This window comes from Pantherophis guttatus, chromosome 4 (assembly GCF_059756535.1).
Source record: "Pantherophis guttatus breed Tessera chromosome 4, ASM5975653v1, whole genome shotgun sequence".
Classification (NCBI taxonomy): Eukaryota; Metazoa; Chordata; class Lepidosauria; order Squamata; family Colubridae; genus Pantherophis; species Pantherophis guttatus.
The window spans coordinates 148,380,633-148,402,476 of NC_142066.1; the positions used below are offsets into that span (position 1 = coordinate 148,380,633).

At 39.3% G+C, this 21,844-nt stretch overlaps 1 protein-coding gene across 8 annotated transcripts in view; it reads right to left on the minus strand.

Annotated features, from left to right (window-relative positions):
- Nucleotides 1-5,561: 5,561 nt before the first annotated feature.
- Nucleotides 5,562-21,844, minus strand: part of DNAJB6 (DnaJ heat shock protein family (Hsp40) member B6) — a 62,986-nt gene continuing 46,703 nt past the window's right edge. For all 8 annotated transcript variants that reach the window (XM_087893063.1, XM_087893061.1, XM_087893062.1 and 5 more), the window contains 2 exons: nucleotides 12,151-12,345; nucleotides 5,562-7,116 (listed from right to left, as the gene is read on the minus strand). In XM_087893063.1, the coding sequence (XP_087749189.1) occupies nucleotides 7,034-7,116; nucleotides 12,151-12,345 (278 nt within the window). In that variant the 3' untranslated portion in view covers nucleotides 5,562-7,033. The remainder of the gene's footprint in view (nucleotides 7,117-12,150; nucleotides 12,346-21,844) is intronic.

Sequence of the window (21,844 nt, forward strand, 5' to 3'; positions counted from 1 at the left end):
GAGGAGGAGGAGGAGGAGGAGGAGGAGGAGGAGGAGGAGGAGGAGGAGGAGAAAACAATAATTCATATATCTAAAAACACATCTAAAAAATACTGGCTATTGCCCACTTATTTAGGGAAAAATTAAGATTATATTTGAAACCCTTCTGATCCATTCTGTCCTGCATAGGTTCTTACAGGGAAATATCATGTGGAAAATGACAAGGAAATCTCACTTCCAAGACACACACACTATACTTTTTTAAGGACTGGAATCATGGAATGTGATCTGTACAGTATGTATACTAATGATTTACACATTGCATCTTTTCAAGTGAGACCAGGCACCCTTAGAAAGAATATTAATTTGAGATGAAAATAAACTCATTTGTACTTCAAAGTACATTTTTCATGCCACTTAATGGAGAGGGGAGAGGAGCAATTGAAAAAAAAAAGATAAATCCACTCCCCATTGCCAAGAAACACAGGCAATTTTACAGGATTGGATTTACGGCAGTATTTCACAACTTGGGCAGCTTTAAGATGGGTGAACTTCAACTCCCAGCAAGGCTGGCTGGAGGAGTCTAAAAGTTGAAATCCACTCATTTTCAAAACTGTCAAGATTGAGAAACACTGATTTAGGATATCCTTTCTCACCCTAGCCTTAAAGGCTCAGATCCCACTATTTATCAAAACTGGCAAAGAATGAGGAGAACTGGCATTATTTATCAAAACTGGATTGGCAAAGAATGAGGAGAGGAAGCATGACTGGTATCACTGCTATAGTCTTTAAAGCAGGAATTTGTAATTTAAGCCACAAAAATGGCAAATGACCAAGACTTAAGACTATCTTTGACCAGAGTTGTTGAAAATTGGCAGTATAGTTACTAAAACTTTCAAGCAGCATTTTGAACTACGATCCATTCTTGGACTTAAAAAAAAAACACCACATATCTTCAGTGCTTATTATTAGCCAAAAGGTTAAAGCCATAGCAGGAGAAAAATCCAGTAAAATCCTTTTGAGTTTCTATATAAGCAATTCATAGCAGTTTGTTTCTTGTTTTCTCTTTTGTATTTTGCAGGGGGAAAGGAGTTTTATCTCTTCCGGGCAGGTGGGCTGGTCTCTAAATGTAGTTTATACAAAGACTACTAAATGCTGTATCAAAAAAGAATGCTTTTCTAGCTCAGGGTTGAAATGAGGGGTCTTTGATGCCACAGAGTCACTAGCACTAATGATGTAATGTAGTTGGGTAATGAAATGTCTACAAGAAAACAACAAAGCTCAGAAAGCAAAAAGGACCCCTCGGATGCTGTGTCATTTGAAAATCAGCTTGATCAATAGTTTCCTCCCATTCTGAGATACTTAAAAGCAATTAAGCACTTTTTTTTTTTTTTGCTGCATGATGCTGAAAGGCTGAAGATCAATCTTAGATGTCCATCAGACTGATATGTCTACAATTTTCATCTTCCCCATTGGCATTATCCTGTTTCATGACATATGGGTCTGGAGCCTCCCTTATTATACAGCATTTAATATACAGCATTCCAAGACTTTCTTTAAAGTCCAGGGTAAGTTTTATGGTATGATAGGAGAGACTTCAGAAGGGCTGGCTCATCCAAAGAGCTTTGGAAGCTCTTTAGACAAATCTGCACAAAGAATTTGGCTGCTCTTCAGAAGATTTTCAGAGTTAAATAAGCTTCAGCATGAATAAGAAAACCGATGTTGAGCTGGACAGATTACAGAGCATAAAATAAGACATAAACTAACAGCCACCGTCGACAGGGAACAAGGATAATTTTACTAAAGTTGGAGAGGTTCAGTTTAATCCTCCTGTTCCAAACTATCTAATCCGAAATAGTATTTCTCCATGACTCCCCTCTCTCTGGAAAAGTCATCTCCCTCCTACAATGTTTTTAATGATTCCATCCTCTCCAAACTGCAAGAGAAGCTTCTCAACAGCAGAAGGATTAGCATAGGCATTGAAGTCATTGTTTCATACACTTTGGGGGGGGGGGGTAGGGGGGGCAGGTAAGAGAATCAAAGTTATCTTGTGCAAGTAGTTTTTTTGGCGCAAGAGAAACAGAAATGGTGAAGTTTCAAACATATACGTGAGGGTATGGGTTCAGGCCTGTGATAATGGGAGAGGTCCAAATATTATATTCTTAAATTTGTTTCAGGCATTTCCTTGAAGTTCTTGCTATATTGCACAACAGAAATGGGTAAGAGCAGGAAATACCTGTTGGTCAGCACTTGGCTTACAGTACCATTGATATTACTAGTCATTTAAAGCAAACAAGTTAGCCGAAGTATTGCTTTTCGGTGTACTTGATTTTATTTTTAAAAAGAGCTTCCCTTTTATTAACAGGAAATTATCATAGGAAACGTCTCTGGACTCACTGCTTTTAGCAGCTCAGAGGCATTAATGTTCCCTTCTCCAGCCTTCATTATTTGATGCCTGCTAACAGGCAAATCTCTGAGTTGCATGCAGGGACACTTGAGTGCAATAAGTTGAAGGAGACTAAAGGGAGAGTAACCTTTAAAGGGAGCAGAGTCTCTGGTGGCATTATGGCCAAGTCCGTGCAGTTTCCTTGACAACTAAGTACCTAAGTAGTTTTACAGCTCAGACGAAGTCAGTAGTCTAAAAATTACTTATATTTGAACGCAAATGCTATTGTGGAGGAGGTTGCCTATAGCAGGGGTCTCCAACCTTGGCAACTTTAAGCCTGGTGGACTTCAACTCCCAGAATTCTGAGTTAAAGTTGCCAAGGTTGGAGACCCCTGGTCTATGGTGTTGGTCAACTTGAAACTAATAAAATTAATAAGAAACTTGATTCTGTCTCTGCGAACATCCTAAAACCTCCAGGCTTCAAATGATCCCTTCTCTCCTATTCTCCTTCAGTGGTTATAAAAACAGCAATGTAATATGTCCAATAGCAAACTTTGGGAAAAAGTTGTCCCCTTCCTTCTCCTCCTCTTCTTTAGCTGTGCATCATAGTTGTGTTTACATGTTGCATTAACCCAATCATTGTGATGGCATTGTTGGAAGAAATATCCATCTGGTTCAGTTCCAAGTGGGAAGAAAGACACTGGAAAGATGGAGGCTGATTGGAAAAATGGTTTATTGAGGGACAGGACCATCTGGGTTTGAAGTCCTGGGCAGCTGAACACATGGAGTGGAGAGTGAAAGGTATTTATACCCTCTCTTGGGTTTTGAACTTGAGCTTCCTGTTCCTATGCAAGAATATGTATTCTATTGGCTGCTGTCAGACTCCCATGGGGCTATGCAGGGATCATAGCTGAGATTGTCTGAGATAAGTTTGGTTGAACCTTGCTGGGTGATGTAATGTCCCCAGGTGATTTCTCAATGCAGTGAGCCCTGCTGCTAGATGCTTAGAGGGCTAATCCTATTATGTCTTGAGGGGTCATATTTTAATCCCATCACCCTGGAGATCTTTGTTTTATAGATAGGCTGGCCCAGTCTTTCTTAATGTGCACCAAAATATCTGCTGTGGGCCGGGAGCTGGGTTTCTGTTTCCTTTAAGATTTTTATTTCTCTTTTAGGGGAAATATTTTATCCTGCCTTTTTAATATTTCTTAAAATATTCCATTCTTCTAGGAGGGGTGGGTACTAACTTTCTACGGTATGATGTAAGAACCCAACTATTTCAGTTTGTCAGTCATGCTTATTGCCTTGGCTTTGTCTTCTTTATCAGCCCATTCCTGATTGCAATATGTACAATATATATATCCAGTCTGTATATTAATAGGTAAGAGGTAATTTGCTCTCATTTGCATGTTGATATATTGTTCTATAGATTGGTTTGTGTTTATAATGGCAGTGGTCTTGTGTAATCTGGTGTTTAATATATTAAGCGGGGATGTTTGTTTTTATCTTCATATAGTCCTGATAAATTGACTAATTGAAATGTTTTCCAGTTGATGTCAATCAGACAGACTGTTGCCCTCCCAAAATTCCACTCAGCCTGGACTTCACTATAGGTAGTCCTCAAGTTATGACTGTAATGGAGCCTGCTCTTCATGACTGTAAATCGTAATGGTCATAAAGTCATTTACAATATTTTTTTGCAGAGGTCATAAAGCAAAAAGTTTGCTATTAAGTATTATTATTAAGGTAGTTATTAAGCAAATCCAATTTTCGCTATGGCATAGTTTTGTCAAAACCTAGAAGTACCAGTTTTCAGCAAAAATCTGTAAATGTGGCTGTGTTGCTAAGCGCCTGAAGTGTGTTTGTGTGTGACATGAGGGCATGGGGGAGCCATTGAAACTTGGGATCCAGGTCATAAGTCCCCAATTTCGGATCCACCATAACTTTGAATCAGTGGTGAAATGTAAAATTTGTTACTACGGGTTCTGTGGGCGTGGCTTGGGGGGGTAATGTGACTGGGTGGGCGTAGCCAACTTTTTTTTTTTTTTTAAGCATTTTTTCTACAATCTCTTCGGCTGAAGAGGTTGTAGAAAAAATGTTTTTAAAAGTAAACAAAAAAGCCTCTGATGATCGCGCGGCTCAGCTGGGCAGGGATTTCTGCTACTGGTTCTCCGAACCACCCACTGCCATCGCTACTGGATCGGGTGATCCGGTCCGAACCGGGAGCATTTCACCCCTGCTTTGACTAAGTGACTGGTTGTAAGTCAAGGATCTTACATCTTTGGCCACAACTGACTAATATTACCAACTAGACCTGGTCCAACCATCAAATCAACCATCAAGTTAAACATTAAGCTTCTAAATGCTGTATTGGAGGAGAACGGTGTTTCACAGACATGGTAAAAGGCAAATTATCAGGATTCCCAGATTGCACTAAATCATGACCTGCTTTCAGCTTGGTCTGTTATGGAACTCAGTCAATTATGACTGAATCATTAAAACATGGCTACACAATCCATAGATTAGCCCATGCTTTGCATCTCCTAAACCAGTGGGCGCTGCCCAGAGTTGTTACTGTGATTATTGGTAGGGTTTTGAATTTCTGAATTTAACTCTTGGTGGATAAAAGATTGATGGCTATTTGCTTTTTTTCCCTCTTTCCCCATACCCACTCCCTTTTCCTTACAAAATCTTTTTAAACTTTTAACCTGATTTTGCTTTGGTGAGAAATTCTAGGATCAGAAGCATCCATTGATATGGGAATTTCAAGATAGTGGCAACACCATGTTCTTTGTTAGGTGTATTAAGTAAAAAAAGGCATAGCGACAGCTACCATCTTGACCAATCAGCTTTAAAAATAATAAAATTAAATAAATAATATATTAAATTCTTTTTTAAATTTTGTAAGATTTTCTGCTCTATAATTGAAACAATTATGTGCAAGTCTAATATTTAGAAATCTTCAGTTAAATAAAAGGCCAAGCTACTAATTTTTAGGCCCACAACCATTTTCATGGTTTCTTGTTATCATCTCAGTAAGAATCCCAATTATTTTTTTTTGTTGCAAACCAGAAAACATTCAACACTGTATTTATTGATTGAGATATATTATCTTCCATTTGATTTTTATGTCCCAATGAGGTTATTCTCTGCTTTCAAAAAAAAAAAAAATCAAACTAAAAAAATAAGAGCTAAGTAATAAGGGAACTTACTTTATTTCTTTAAATATTAGTTACACAGCACAACAATTCAGTGGTATTTCCATAACAAAAAAATGGTTCTCCATTTTGATTCAGACATGTTTCTTTTAAACATATCCTAATGAGTTGCACGAGATTACATTTTCATAATAGAAGCATTACAATTGAATCCAGATATGTACTGTAAATCCACTTACATCACCATCTTCCTGACCTAAGCTACAATATTTTGGTGTAATTAAAAAATTTCTCTAGAAAATGAGGGTTTCCAATAAGAGAGAATAGGCAACACAATGTATTGGTGGAAAGGAAATTATAAAAAGAGACCAAAACATTCAACTATTTTAATTTGTAGATTAAATAGCAGGAAGGCAGCTCATAGTAACCATGCTTGGAAGACGGTTCTGGCTTAGTATTTTGTTACGAGGTTAAAAAGAAGTCATGGACCATGCAAATTACACATGTATACAGGTGGGATTATGTAATCTTACTATATTTATATCCTTAAATTTCCAATTATGTATGTGCATGCCCCACCCAAGCTAATTAGCTATATCTGGATACATCTAGTATACGAATGACATTATAGATCAATTTGGCCATATACGTTCATGTGCTAAAAGGAGATGAATTTTGACTGCCAAGATGTAATTATGATTATTTTATATCACACGCACTGTGCAATTTGCAGTGACTGCTTATTCCCAGTCAATGACAATCACGTACTGTTTCCAAGGCCAGCTATAATTTGTCTTGATAAGAAATATTGGGGTGATATCATGCTCACAAGTATCTAGTTCCCAAAACCGTTCATTGTGAATGCATTCTGTTCAATCATTACAGGATGCTCTTCATAATGCAACATACATAAATAATAGCACAGGTCAAAATGGAAAGTCAACCACTTTTCCCCTGGGGGTAAATAAATGTAAAATTAAAAAAATCCAATCCCAACTCTAAACATTTCTCAGCTGTATGATTAAATGCATAATTTAATCCCATTCTCATTGGACGCAAATTTAAATATGTTAAGGTTCTATTGGGGTTTCTTCAGAAATCAAAAAAATATTCACGATGGCTATTTTTAAAAAATAACGATGTTGCTTATACCTTACCAAACTTTGAATAAACATGTTTAACCCAGGACAGGAAGAGGTGAAAAGGCCCCATTGCGTTACTATGTCTTCAAAAATTTTAATCAAAATCTACTCTATTTTACGGTATCTGACATCCTGACCATTAACACTGGTTTACTCTAACTGGGATGGAATTTCTAACAGGGGTGTCTTATATCGCAACTTCAACATGTATGTGGTGCTCAAGCATAATAGTGCAACTTTAGTGTATTTTAATTATTATCTCATTTTCTAAGTGAGAATAGCTGTAAGAAATATATGCACCAAGAACCTGGGTTGGGTCAAATGGAAGAACAACAAAAGAATAGCATCTGGGGACATCAGAATCCATTCTAATATGGCGCCTTGGCCGCTTTCTTCTTCTTCTGTTCCTCCCTCAGCTTCTGCTTCTTCCGCTTGCTGCCTTCTTTGTGTCCTGAGGAAAGATGGCTTGTAAAACACTGTTCATATAGCAGAATTACCCAGTGGTGAAATCTAATTTTTTTTACTACCTGTGGGTGTGACTTCATGGGTGTGATATGGCTTGATGGGCGTGGCTTGGTGGGCGTGGTAGGGGAAGGTTACTGCAAAATTCCCATTCCCTCCCCATTCCTGGGAGAAGGATACTGCAAAATCTCCATTCCCAACCCACTCCAGGGGAAGGATACTGCAAAATGGCCAATCCCTCCCCACTCCAGGGGAAGGATACTGTAATATCTCCATTCCCTCCCCACTCCAGGGGAAGGATATTGTAAAATCTCCATTCCCTCCCTACTCCAGAGGAAGGATAAAGTAAAATCTCCATTCCCTCCCCACTCCAGGGGAAGGTTACTGCAAAATCCCCATTCCCTCCCCATTCTTGGGAGAAGGATGAAGTAAAATCTCCATTCCCACCCCACTCCAGGGGAAGGATACTACAAAATCTCCATTCCCTTCCCATTCCTGGGGGAAGGATATTGCAAAATCTCCATTCCCACCCCACTCTGGGGCCAACCAGAGGTGATATTTGCTGGTTCTCCGAACTACTCAAAATTTCCGCTACTGGTTCTCCAGAACCTGTCAGGACCTGCTGGATTTCACCCCTGGAACTACCCCAATATAAAGATTGTTCCCTCAAAATGTGAGCCAGATCCTCTGAAAAGAGGCATAGAAGCAAATTTCTTAGGCAACTGCAAGGATATCGGATCTACAATGTTACTTTCTATTCCACAAGGCACATCTTTGCTGTAGGACAGGGGTGTCAAACTTGCGGCATCACAGCGGCATCACGTGACATATCAGGATTTTCCCCCCCTTCGCTAAACCAGGCGTGGGCGTGGCCAGTGCATGACACATCCGGCCGGTGGGCCGGGAGTTTGACAGCCCTGCTGTAGGACCCTCAAACAACATTAGAAGCTCTGACATCACTACAGGCATACCTATCACAGAAATCCCTTCTTTTTTTTTTTAAGAAGCCATCTTGTAAGGCTTCTGTTCTATGGTATGAATCATGGCCTGAGCTTTAGTCATGGACCTTTTCATGGAAAATGAATTGAACAGCCTACTCTAAATCTTTGCCAAAGCAGTATGAACTAGGTACAGCTTTCAATACATCCAGAAGAATGAAAAGGAAAGGACAAGAGTGAAAACTTCTTGTTTGGCCATTCTTGTCCTTTCCTGGGCAAAAAGGAGATGCAGAAAAAGCAGAGCCAGCTTTTTTCCATGCATTGCTCTCCACAACCATGGAGAAGATGGATGATATTGTTGGGGAAAGGGAGAATTCGTGCCCAGGAAGCTGGAAAAATTCTCTCAAAACTTCACCTCCTAATATAATTCAACTCATTGCATTAACTAGTGCTTACTATATACCAGGGCTATCAAACTCGCGGCCTGTGGGCCGGATGCGTCACATGCTGGCCACACCCACGACTGGTTTAGCGAAGGGGGAAAAGTCACATACGTTATGTGACACCACTATGATGACGCAAGATTGGCACCCCTGCTATATACCAAGAGACCTTCACTCTTTTAACTAGTTGCATCTCAAGAACTTTCTAAAAAGTGTGGCTCAGCTAAGCTACAGGACATTCACCAGTTAGCATAAGCAAATTAAAACCAAGCAAAGGAAATTTCGTTTTTTGAGAGGACGCCATACACAAGAACAAGTGGGTTTCTTTCTTCTCCATCATTGTCATCATCATCATCTTGAAAATTATGATTTATAATCTTCCTTTACCCCAAAGAAACATATATGGTTAAGACAAGTAAAGAAAGACTGCTCTGTAACAAAATATTTCGATTTGTCCTTACGAGCTACCCCACAATTCTTCTTTCGATGCTTGAGTTTCTACTTCTATTATAAGCTATTTCTCACTTATTTTTAACAAGAGTCAGTAGCAAAAGCAGAGTAGCTTCACTTCCAAAGCTGAGGGCTATAACTCACAGCTGGATAATTTGCAAAGGAGAATCTAACAGGTAGTTATCCCAGATTTTTGGCCCATCTTGTCACTAAGCAATGCAATTCTATGACCAGACCTGATTTTACAACCATTTTTAACACAGTTGTTCACTGAATCACACTGTCATTAATTGAATCATGCTGTCATTAAGCAAGTCCAGCTTCCTTCATTGACTCGGCTTATTGGAAGCTAGCTGGAAAGGTCACAAATTATGATCACTTGACTGCAGAATGCTGCAACTGTTGTAAAATAGGAGCTGATTGCTAAATCACAATCACGATGCTACAAGAGTGGTATAACAGTCATAAGAGCTTTGGTGGCGCAGTGGACTAAAGTGCTGTTAAAGTAGCACTTAGCTGCCAGCTGCCTGCAATTACTGCAAGTTCAAATCTCACCAGGCTCAAGGTTGACTCAGCCTTCCATCCTTCCGAGATAGGTAAAATGAGGACCCGGATTGTGAGGGCAATAAGCTGACTTTGTATAAAAAAGAACACCACTGGGGGGGGGGGGTGTATGAAAGCCCTACTAAGCAGGCATATACAAAAAAATATGAAGGCTATTGCTTAACGCATTGTAAGCCGTCCTGAGTCTCCAGAGAAGGGTGGCATATAAATCGAATCAATAAAATAACTTTGAGGACCAGTCATAAGTCACTTTTTTCATTGCTGTTCTAACTTTCAATCATCGTTAAACAGATGGTTATAAGTCAGGACTGCTTGTATTGCTTCTTCCACAGCAGCAATTCCTGTCAATGAATACTCAAGGGTGGCTTTAGCTGGATACTGAATTAGTCATAATCTGATGACAGCAATTAGATGTTCAACTAATAAATACGCTACACCACCTTCTAATAACTGATTCTGGAAAAAGCTGATCAGCAAATTCGTTCATTTCTTTTAATTGCTCCCGATCCTGGCAACGGATTCATCCGGAGCTTGGTCTACCCCAACATGTGGGAGGGGACATTCTGCTCCCTTTTGCCTTTCAGCTCCAATCCAGGAGCCCTCAAGCAGTCGCAGTCATGACAAACCATTTTATACCAAATTTATATTCAGCAAAATATAAATTTTATCTATCTATCTATCTATCTATCTATCTATCTATCTATCTATCTATCTATTTAACAGTCACAACAATTGTCATTTCCACAAACCCCTCTCGCCTTGCTTGTCCATTGCTGAAAGAATGGGCACTGTCTATTGTAGTGTGGTACGTTTAGCATTTTAAAATGACAAATAGTAGGCTGTGGGAAATTGTGCAGAGATCTGATAATGACTATTTGAAGCCACCAAGCAAAAGCTGTCCAGCTGCAACGGGGGTGACAGACACAATGCTTGCTGCATCAGCTCTGCTATCTGGAGGCAGGGGTGGCTATCCTTCTTTTGTTCTGTTAATAAGCTACAGAAGGCATCATCCTTTAGGTTGTGAAAACAACACACTGTTTCTGACAATTGATCACTCCCAATCTGTGCAGTATCCCAAACCTTTGTGGCTAGGAGTGGCCTCTGTGGACATGAAGAACAGCAAGAAGGAGGCAGGGATCCTTTAATAAACAACAACAAAAAGTGTTCTAAAGTTGCAACAAGTCCACTGTTGCTTTTTCCTAAGCCCAGATGAGAGATGAAGAAAAGCCAGGAAGTTGGTCTACCTGAGCCTATAATTTCCCCCCCCCCACCATTACAGAAGCAATAGATGCAACTCAGTTGAGACTGAAATCATAGGAGAGCAGATGTTATGAGTGTGAAGTGAAGCATTAACAATTCTTGTAGCTGTTTCTGAATTCTTAAATGTACACATTTAAAAAATTCCTTAAAAAAAAAAAAAAGAAAACCTCAATTCTCAATGAATTGCAAAGCCCTGAAAGGGATACTCTGAAAGTTCAAGATCATTCTCACAGAGTCAGATAGGTAGTCCTCGTTTAGCAACCCCAGTTAGGACTGGCAATTTGTCATTAAGCAAAATAGCTGCTAAGTGAAACCATGACTTCGCTCATGATCTTGCTTCAACTTTCCTTTGCTTTACAAATCTACACAGGTTGTAAATGCAAAGGATTGGTTTTAAAGTTCCTTTCCCTTCACTTTCATTGCTGCTTAGGGTCACTAAACAAGGAAGTCACTAAACAAAGACTACCTATGGTCTTTTGATCTACAGATGAATTTTTTCCCCAATTTCCATAAGGCTTGGAAGGGAGAATGGATGCCCTGCATAACAAATTGGGAGAGAGCTTTCTTGGGAGGGGGGGGGCGGGGAGAGACCCCAACCATTTTCTAACAGAAATTCTAAGTTGTAGTAGAGCAAAAGAAACTGAATGATTGTGTAACCACGTATACAGTGCTGCAATTTCTCATTTCAGCACGTTCATAAAACAGCAATTTAATGTACTTGCCTCTCCTATGATGGCAGCCAGTAAAACAAATAGGGTATAAACAACAGATTACTCATGTTAAAGCTCTTGTTAAGCCTGGATGCCAAAGAAAACTTGAGTCTTGTAGCATTAATCTGCAAATTAGGTATTTTTTTAGATCTGGCAATGACTGAAATGAACAAAAAACTGAGCAGGCTGCTCTGCATCTCAACTCTTCGTTTGCAAAAGAAAATATAAAGATGCACATGAGCCTTCCATGAAAAGTAACGGTAGAAAAGTTTGACCCCACACACTCCAAGATTCAAGATTATTCAGTAATTGCCAAGCCTGAATATGAAGCAAGGAAGGTAGACAAAATGCCAACTAACAGCACAAGATGCAGTTTAGCTCTTCATAGCTATTGGCATAGAGGCTGGATTTTACCTGGGTATTTTTTGCAATTTGCGGGGTGAGGGTGGGGGTGGGGAGATGGGACTCAAAATACTCTGCAGCCTCTCAGAGGATGAAAGAATGCACATGAAATGCTATCTCTAAATCAGGATGCAGCCCCATGGTTTCCTTCGCTTCTTCTCTTTCAGTTTCTCTCTATTACTTGAATCTTTTTCCCCTGGTTTTCCCACCAGTTCCCGTTTAATTACTCGCTTCTCGTGCCCTGTTTTGTGCACACCTGATGAATAAAAGGGGCTCTCCCAGTTGGTCGTCACCGAGTCGTCGTCCTCATCGCTATTACAGTGAAAGACATGCTTAGGGTAGGTGGTGGGCTTCAGGGACTTTGGAGAACGGACATTAGCTGGCTGGAAAGGCAAAGCATTTTGTCCTCTGCGGCTGCATTCTGCTGCAAAAACTTCTTCATCGGGGACACCTGAAGAAGGGAAGAAAACAAAACCATTCAAGACAGGAAGGAGCTGGCCAAACAGGTGGGCTTCGTGTGTCATGGAAAATAAAAGCAAAGCAAAGAAGCATCTAAGCAGGGTGTTTCTGAGGTCTGGTCAAAGCACCATCTAAGACATGGCCAAAGGGTGTGGTCATAAAGTTCGACAGATGCATTGCACATAAACAAGACTTGATCAAACCATCATCTTGATCCCCATCGATGTCATCTGACTTTTGGACACTTCTGCATCCAAGTCTGTAATCCAAATCCAGAGTTGGGTTGGAAGTTGAAAGGAGCCAATCGCTTCAGGTTTTTTTTGTGCTTCAGTTTCTTCATGTGTAACCAAGCAGCATTTCTCCATGTTAAGATACCACCCCACTCACAGTGCCTGAAAATCATCTTAAAATCTACAAGTTATGATGTGCCAAGTAGTTTAGATATGCAGCCAGTATTCTGAAATACTAGTAACAGATTGATTGATTGATTGATTGATTGATTGATTGATTGATTGATTGATTTATTTATTTATTTATTTATTGGTTCAATTTATATGCCGCCCTTCTCCGGAGACTCAGGGTGGCTTACAATGCTTTTAAGCAATAGCCTTCATACTTTTGTATATACCAGCTTAGTAGGGCTTTCGCACCCCCCTAAGCGGTGTTCTTTTTATACAAAGTCAGCTTATTGCCCCCACAAACCGGGTCCTCATTTTACCTACCTCGGAAGGATGGAAGGCTGAGTCAACCTTGAGCCTGGTGAGAATTGAACTCGCAGTAATTGCAGGCAGCTGGTAGCTAAGTGCTATTTTAACAGCGCTTTAGTCCACTGCTCCACCAAGGCTCTTGATAATGAGGTTAACAATGATGTCTTTTTCTTAAAAGAGAATTTTTTTAAAAAAGAAAAGATAGTCAGAGACCCTACTAGGGAGGAGCCAACTGTAGTAGAGCAAGAGAAAACTAATGCAAACAGATAAGATGGGTGGAAAGAACCAAAGAATCCTTTATGATTCCCTGTAATTTTATGAGACAAGATTTCATAAAAGACAAGAATCGCAGTTGTTGTATCAGACTTCCCACCTATACATCTCTAACCTGCTGCCTATTGTTGCTTTCATCTTACAATCTAGGCTCCATTTCTTGTGAAGCAACTGAACTGATACTATCCTCCAATCTGAGAAATGCATAAGCTGCTGAATCCAGTTCTGTGTACCCTGTTATTGTAATAAGTCAGAAGGGGCAGTAGGTAAAGAGTCAGAATTTTAGATATTGTACATATTGAATTTGTCTAGATTGGTAACCAACTAGGAGAGACTCTTTGTGGGCAAACTATTACAAAGCAAAAAAAAAAAAAAAACCAAACAAATATGAATATTTGCTATAACTAAGAAGAAAAGTCATAGAGCAGTGATGGCTAACCTTTTTGTCGTCGTGCACCGTTTTGGGCCTGGAAGGCCTCCTGCACCAACCTGGAAGCCATAATGGGGCGCAGGGGCGTCGCGCAAGGCCCCAAAATGCAATGCGAGCGCCATCCGTGCATGTGCCCCCCCACATATGCGCCCCCCCCACACACATGCACGGCAGACCCAAAGACCAGCTAGCCAGTGAGAGGCACGCACACATGCACGGTGCAGCTGGGCTGGGGCGACGGCTGGCATGCCTGCAGAGAGGGCTCTTATGTGTCACCTGTGGCACGGGCGCCATAGGTTCGCCATCACAGTCATAGAGTGACTGAGTTGAGTGACTTCAGTAATTATCTAGTCAAGCCCGCTGCTGAGTACAGGATCATTGTATCATTGACAAATGACAGCTCCTGTCTGAAGATCTCTAGTAAAGTAAAACTCACCACTTCTTATGCCAGCCTGATTCACTGGCTGACCCACTTATACAATTTGGAAGTTCCTACTGACAGCTAGTATGAACCTACATTCTCTGTAGGGTTAACACACTAGATCTGATCCTGCCCTCTTTGGTGTGACAATCCTTCTGATACTTGAAAGCTGATACCATATTTTCTTTTGGTCTTCATGTGGAAACTACTGTTAGAAGAATTTGAGTGATGCCCAAATCAAAGAAAAAAACACCATATATTCCAAAGGACTAAGATTTATGAATGTTTCATTCTTTGAACTATGTTCTGAATGAAACAGAACAAATCAAATAGGCTAAAAAATAAGAGTATTTAACTACTGAAAAAACATTTTAGAAATGAAAGAGTTGTTAGACCTCGAATACACAGCTGAGCTCATGTTCTTAACCACACCTAATAATACTCATTAAGCATGGTGTCATTCCAGGTGGTGCCAAATTACGTGCGTGTTTTCTTTGCTGGATCATGAATCAGCTGCCTAGGATGGTGAGGAGACAGGAGTTAATAACTAGGAAGCACAGCAAAGAGAAGTAGTTACTGTATAGTGTTAAGAAATAAAAACCATTTCAAGATGAAAACATGTTTTCAAAAACTTTTGCTTGACCAACAGTGCTTTTGGACCCTAACATTGAAAATGGAGAGGCATGCAGAGATGTCAGTTATTTAGCTCAAATGAAACCCTTTGGTTAAACACAAATGACATGTTAGTCTTAATTCTGATCCTAAAAGCCACACATTTTCCCCGAGGCTATTTTCTCTCACTTTCAGTTCTAATTCAATGAAATTGGAAACAAGTACCGTGTTTCCCGGAAAATAAGACCCTGTCTTATATTTTTTTTGAACCCTGAAATAAACGCTTGGCCTTATTTTCATGCACTCAAAAGCCCGATTGGGCTTATTATCAGGGGATGTCTTACTTTGGGGGAAACAGAGTATAATGGCAAAGACTACATGTTCATGAACAGAAGAATATTCTATAGCAGGGGTCTCCAAGCTTGGCCACTTTAAGACTTCAGTTCCCAGAATTTTTCAGCCAGCCATGCTTAAAGTGGCCAAGCTTGGAGACCCTGTTCTATAGCACTCTTTCCTTGAATGGATTTTTTAAGTGTGATACTTCCTCTTCTGCCAGCCAGAGGGCTTTAAAAAAGAAGGGGGGGGAAGGGGAACCCTCTATCTTGAAAGAACTGAAATTCTTCCTTTTAGATTTTGTGGAAAGATAAACTTACCTTTAGTTTACAATCTCTTACTTCCTGGAAACTGGCTAACTTTTGAGCATCACAAGAGAGGAAGGATGTATCTCATTTAGCATAAAAGGCAAATCAAAGGTTAGGAACTTTACGCTGGAAACAGCAAATTTATCTCTAGAATGAGTTGTTCTCCTCCCTAACCGCACTGTTTTTATAAATGGGCTAAACTGATGTATTTTTATCACTTTTTAACTTAACTATTATTCACCTCCCCTTTTTCTTTTATGCTTTATGTATTTTAATGTTTGTTTCTGAAATTTAATGAAGTTTTGTTTTGTTTTGTTTTTTAAATTACCCTTTGCCTCAATAATTTTGCTACCACAATCTGGCCAACAAAATGTGAGAGACTTACAAAATAATCTATTTTCCTATTTATAAAACCTGTTTTATTATTTATTATTGAATATGGATTATTTTAAAATGTTAGCAATTAGCAATATTCTTTGTATGCATGCTAATATATGAGCATGCTAATATATGAGGAGTGTATCTTACACGTGCCTCCTTATAGAAGCTTGCCTCTATAAGTTGTAGGTGCTCCAACACTGGAAGTTGTTGTTGTTGTTGTTGTATTATTATTATTATTATTATTATTATTATTATTATTATTATTATTATTATTATTATTATTATTAATTGGTTCGATTTATATGCCGCCCTTCTCCGGAGACTCAGGGCGACTTACAATGCGTTAAGCAATAGCCTTCATACTTTTGTATATACCTGCTTAGTAGGCCCTTCAGCCCCCTCCTAAGCGGTGTTCTTTTTTATACAAAGTCAGCTTATTGCCCCCACAATCCGGGTCCTCATTTTACCTACCTCAAAAGGATGGAAGGCTGAGTCAACCTTGAGCCTGGTGAGATTTGAACTTGCAGTAATTGCAGGCTGCTGGTGCTTAATAGCACTTTAGTCTGCTGCGCCACCAAGGCTCTTTTAAGTTTTTAAGAAGAGATTGGATAACCAATTATCTAAAATGGTATAGAGCAGGGGTGTCAAACTGAAGGCCCGGGAGCCAGATCTGGCATGCAGGGTGGTTAGATCTGGCCTGTGGGGCTGCTCTGGAAACAACGAAGGACTGGCCCACGGTGCCTCTGCCAGCAAAAACAGAGCTCAGGAGGGCTGTATGCGGCCCTTGCAGGAGGGTGTCACAGCCAAAAACGGAGCTCGGGAGCCCACACTCTCTGGCAAAGTGCTCAGGCCATCACAGGCACCCCCGACACGAGTGACATTGAGCTGGCCATGCCCACCCTGGCTACGCCCACTCCGCCTCCACCCCCCAAGATCAAACACAACCCTGATGCAGCCCTCAATGAAATAGAGTTTGACACCCCTGGTATAGAGTTTCCTGCTTGAGCAGGGGGTTGGACTAGAAGATTTCCAAGGTCCCTCCCAACTCTGTTAGTCTGTTAATAATGCAGAAAAAGTTCAGAACTGGTTTTTTTTTTTCCACATCACCCTGAAATTAAAATACAGAACAGCATGGCTTTATTCCTTTTTACCCCAATTAAAAGAGTTTTAACAGCTATAACTCAAGGCAACAGAAAATATTAACATTAAAACCAGTTGTCTCTCTCATCAAGTTTTTATTGTCTAACTTAATTGTAGAATGGCTTAAAAACACAACTTTGAACAAACTGATGGGTTCACAGGTAACGACAGACCTCAGGATTGTTTCTAAATAATTGGGTGATGTCATTGTTTCCATGTTATTTCTTCAGTGTGGTGGAAAATTCTCTTGGCTATGAGTTTATTAAGAGTGGAATTTCTAAACCATATCAGTGCAGAAGTTAAGGTTAACTCAAGAAGCATCAAGGAATCCATGAATATGCTTCAAAAGTACATCTTTACATACTAACCCTTCTGCTCCAATTTTATGATGCCTCTGACGAACAGCTATCCATGAACCGTGTGCTTCTCTTTGGAAACACCAGAGTGAAGATCACAGGGGAAGTCCCTGTGATTCATGTTTCTTCAACCTGCTCCATAAGCAGCAAACAATGAACCTCAACCAACACAGAGTAATCACTCATTCCTGGACTGACTGGAAAAAAAAAATCTAAGGTTTAGGTCTACACAGGTACTTACAATATACGATGGTGGTGGGTACTATCCTGAACTTGCTACTAGCATAATAAAAGGCCCCACATCTATATGTTTTTTACTTTCATGAACTAACTCAGTTGCAGAGAGGCTATATTTCATATTTCTCAGAATTTCAATACTAGCTGCCTATTCTATTAACAGCCAGTAGCGCTTTTGTTTTTAATCCAAACGGCCATATAATATTCCTTATTGTATTAGCTGGTGTTCTGAAAGGAGCTGACAGAGCGAATCATGCTTTCTAGCCACTGGATGGCAACATTGCACAATGAAAAAAGATCAACAAAGAAATCATCTATCAATGTTTAGAGGAATATATTTTTAGTGTTTTCTGAACAAAGGTGTGTTGATAAGATAGTCCCTTGGCTGAAGGCGCCAAGGTCAATTGCTGGCAGTTTCACTTGAGAAGCAAAATTCTGCTTAAATCAGATCTACACTGCACATTCCTTTAAAATAAAAGGCATTCATTAAGCACACAACTTTAGTTGTCATATTTGGGCTGCTAAGGCCTCAATGTGACTTTTATTTTTAGCCTTCTACGTGTTGCAGTAATATCCTGCTCAAGTGCCATTGCAAAAGAATTTAAGGAAAAAGGACTGGATTTTAGCAATGACAATTAAATGGAATTACTATATTCGGATAGAAGGTTTCTATTCCCCAGCACCTTTCAGATATACACCTTTTGCATATACACTCCAAAAATTCCTAGCAAACAGATCCCAAAGCTCTGCCTTCTTGGAAACCACCAGCTCAGTTGCAAATGGGTAGAACTATATCCTGTTTACTTCTGAGTTAGCCAAAAGTATTGGAGACAAGACTCCTGCACTAGACAATAAGAATGAACATGGGCTTTCTTGTACTTTAGGGAAGCAGCCATCCTACTTATTTATGTGTTACACTTGTATGCCATCCATCTCACCAGAGGCAGCTCTAGGCGGCTTACACACTGTTCAGTACCGTGTATAAGTGGCCTGGGATTTGCTAAGCTTAATTGGAAGGATTTATCCTGGGCAGTAGAACTCTTCCACGCTTTCATACAAAGTAGGCTGTGCCATGACTGACTTAAATGAGCTTAATAATACACGTACACTTGCTGTAAGCTTTTGGTGGGATAGGGTCATTTGCCTTTCCATGTTCTTCACATTTTAGCATGCTCTTGGGAACCAAAAGCATGGGAAGATATGAAAACAAAGCCCTCTCCGCTTTGTAGAATTTAGCTTAGAATTTAGCAAGCTTAGACAGGAGAAAGCATTTGTTTCTGAGAGAAGAGAATATATGTAGCTCTATTGAATTAAGTGATCCTTGGTGCTCTCTTTCTGAAGATGTTTCATTACTCAACTAGATAATATAATCAGTGCTAGAAAGGACTGGGGTTTGTGGTTTATATACTAGTGGCTATTTAAATAGAGAGCAAACCCGACTCTCTTGTTGCACTGATGATGTTGGGTAATGAAACGTCTGCAAGGAAATAACCAAGCTCAGAGAGAACCATGGACCTTACAGTATCTATTTCTCTAAACATGAATGCTTGGCGTGGCATGTACACTATCAAGGTAGCTGAAAGAGATGGTATCCAATTGCCAAATATACATCTAATAGAATGCTTTTCGAAGGAACAAATGATTTTTCAGTATAGATTCATCACCTATATACACCTTGAGAAGAAGCTTATACATGGTGATAGTACAAAAACTATGAATTCTAATACTGCATAATTTCAAGATTCCGATAGGATATTCCAGATTTAGGATGTACGGTTGGAGTAAGACTGAGCTTGTAATTTCTGGAGTGAAATAACAAAGGAATCATCTTAGCACAAGGTGTGATGGATGTTTTCCCTGTGTGTGGCAACATCCTGTTTCACACCTTGATCTGAGCTGGACCACATTAATCATATCGGAAGTGGAATGAGGGGGTGAGGTATTTTATTTTGATAAGCATTCAAATTCACTCATTTGCAAGCAAATGAAAAAAAGAGAACACTTTATTTTTAACTTTCAAGAACACCTCATATGTTATTTCTAATACAAGCAACTATTACTTTAGTAGTTATTTAAAAGGGGTACAAGAAGATTCCATTATATCAACCACAAAATTTTATATATTTCCCAAACTTCATTCTTAATAGTCCCGCTGCCACTCTTCATTGAAAAGATTACTAAACGTGTCGCTGTCTTAATATTTTATAGTACAACAATGAAGAGCCTTAGTAACTTAAAATTAGTAAGTTTAATATTGCTTAAACTTTGGTTGAAGTAGATTATGATCCACAAAAGTTTATGTGGCACTAGATTCATTAGCTTTAAGGGGCTATTGATGTAATAATTTAAATATATACTTTTCATTACTGATTGCATGTTTTATAGACTTCTAAGAAAAAATAATCTTATCCTTAACTGTATACTATTTATCACTGCATATTGTACACATGAAAACAATGTATTATTTTTATTGTCCAACAATATATATTTTTTCTTGCCCAAGAATCATCCTCAATTACTCCTCTGCCAAGCTCCCAAACTTGGAATTTATATATCATGTGGTTTTTTTTTATTTTATTTATTAACATGCTCCCCACTTCCCCAATTCTGCTCTCACAGCAACTAGAGGGAGATGTCAAACAATCTCCAATACAGAAAACTATGCATTGATCAGAGAAGGCCTAATACTGGTGCTTCAAATGCAGTATATCAAATCACAGATTGAGATTAATATTACTTGGCCAAATTAACAATATTTCAAGGCTGTGTCCAAAACAGACAAGCAAAATGAAAACCGGTTTCAACAAGGGTGATTTTTAGAGAAGGGGAGAAAATATTATCTCTGAATGGAAATAAGCATTAGGTTTTGTCCCAAACATTCTACAACGAAAAGCTCAACAACATTACACAGATAATTCTTTACTTACAATTACAATGGAGCCTACCCATTAAATTTAACATTTTTTTGTGACATAGTTAAGCAAATACTGCAGTTGTTAAGCAAACCAATGGTTCACTATGGGAAGTAAGTGTCAGTTTTTGGCAAAATTATTGTAAACCGTAGTCATGTGACTGCGGGATATTGCAAACGGCTGCAAATGCAGCCATATTGACCAGCACCTGAAGTTCAGGTATGTGACCACAAGGTGGGGAGGGGGAGAACAGTTGAAACTTCGAATCCGGATCATAATTACCCCTCCCAGGTAGGTCTTCCGGAACTGTGAATGATTGCTAAGCAACTCATTCTAAGTTAAGGAATACCTATACTTCTAAAACATACATACCAGTAGTGGGTTGCTACCGGTTCGCCACGGATCGGGTAAACCAATAGCAGCGGCACCAGATTCTGACCACCCACCTGGACATCTCTGCACATGCGCAGAAGCTTCTGCGCATGTGCAGAAGTGTTGCATGCATACACGCGCCCACGAACGAACCGGTAGCGAACGAAATTGAAACCCACTATTGATACATACATACATACATACATACATATAGACAGAAACTAATGGATGATGCCTAGCAAAATGTTTGTTCAGGAATATACTGAACGGTTTAACAGTGAAGATGTTTCTCAAGATTTCTATAGTTCAATTTTAGAAAAAGAACCTGATTTTAACAATCAAGATTCATTTTAGAACACTGAATAACAAATATTTGAGATTTTATTTGGCCTTTCTATTCTTTTTTACAGCATGCAAACAATCCTCGCTATTCTGGCAGAAATCATGATGCTATATGTCCCAGGCACTGCACACCTAGAGAACTATGCAGGAGTGAGTGTGTGTCTGGAGTGGAAATATGCTATGTTTATCCTTTCGATGGAAAGCAGAGATTTGTGTTTTATTCTCTTCCTATTTACACCAAATAAGAAGGAAAATAAAAGCACTGAAATAGGCCCCATCCATCTCCTGAACAATAATTAGAAGTGAGTCCAAGCAAGTGAATGTAAAGGTCAGTGTATGCTTTACTATCATTCTGGCCTTAGGAAAAAGCATTGTTTCCTCTCCTCTATCTTCTCCTTTCTTTTAGATTTTAAATCTGAGGAGAAAGATGTCCTCCTAACATAGGATGCTTTGGCAAACATAAAAAGGTGAGATTTTTTTAAAAAAATCAAGTCCAACACATCAAAATACCCATTTTGTGATCTTAGCAACAATACAATAATAGTAGTAGTAATAGTAGTAGAAGTCGTAATAGTTTATTTATTGCTTAGTCTTGAAGCCTTATCAATAAAATACATACTATAATTTCAGAATAAGATAGATAGGAGGAAATAAAGTGATAATATAT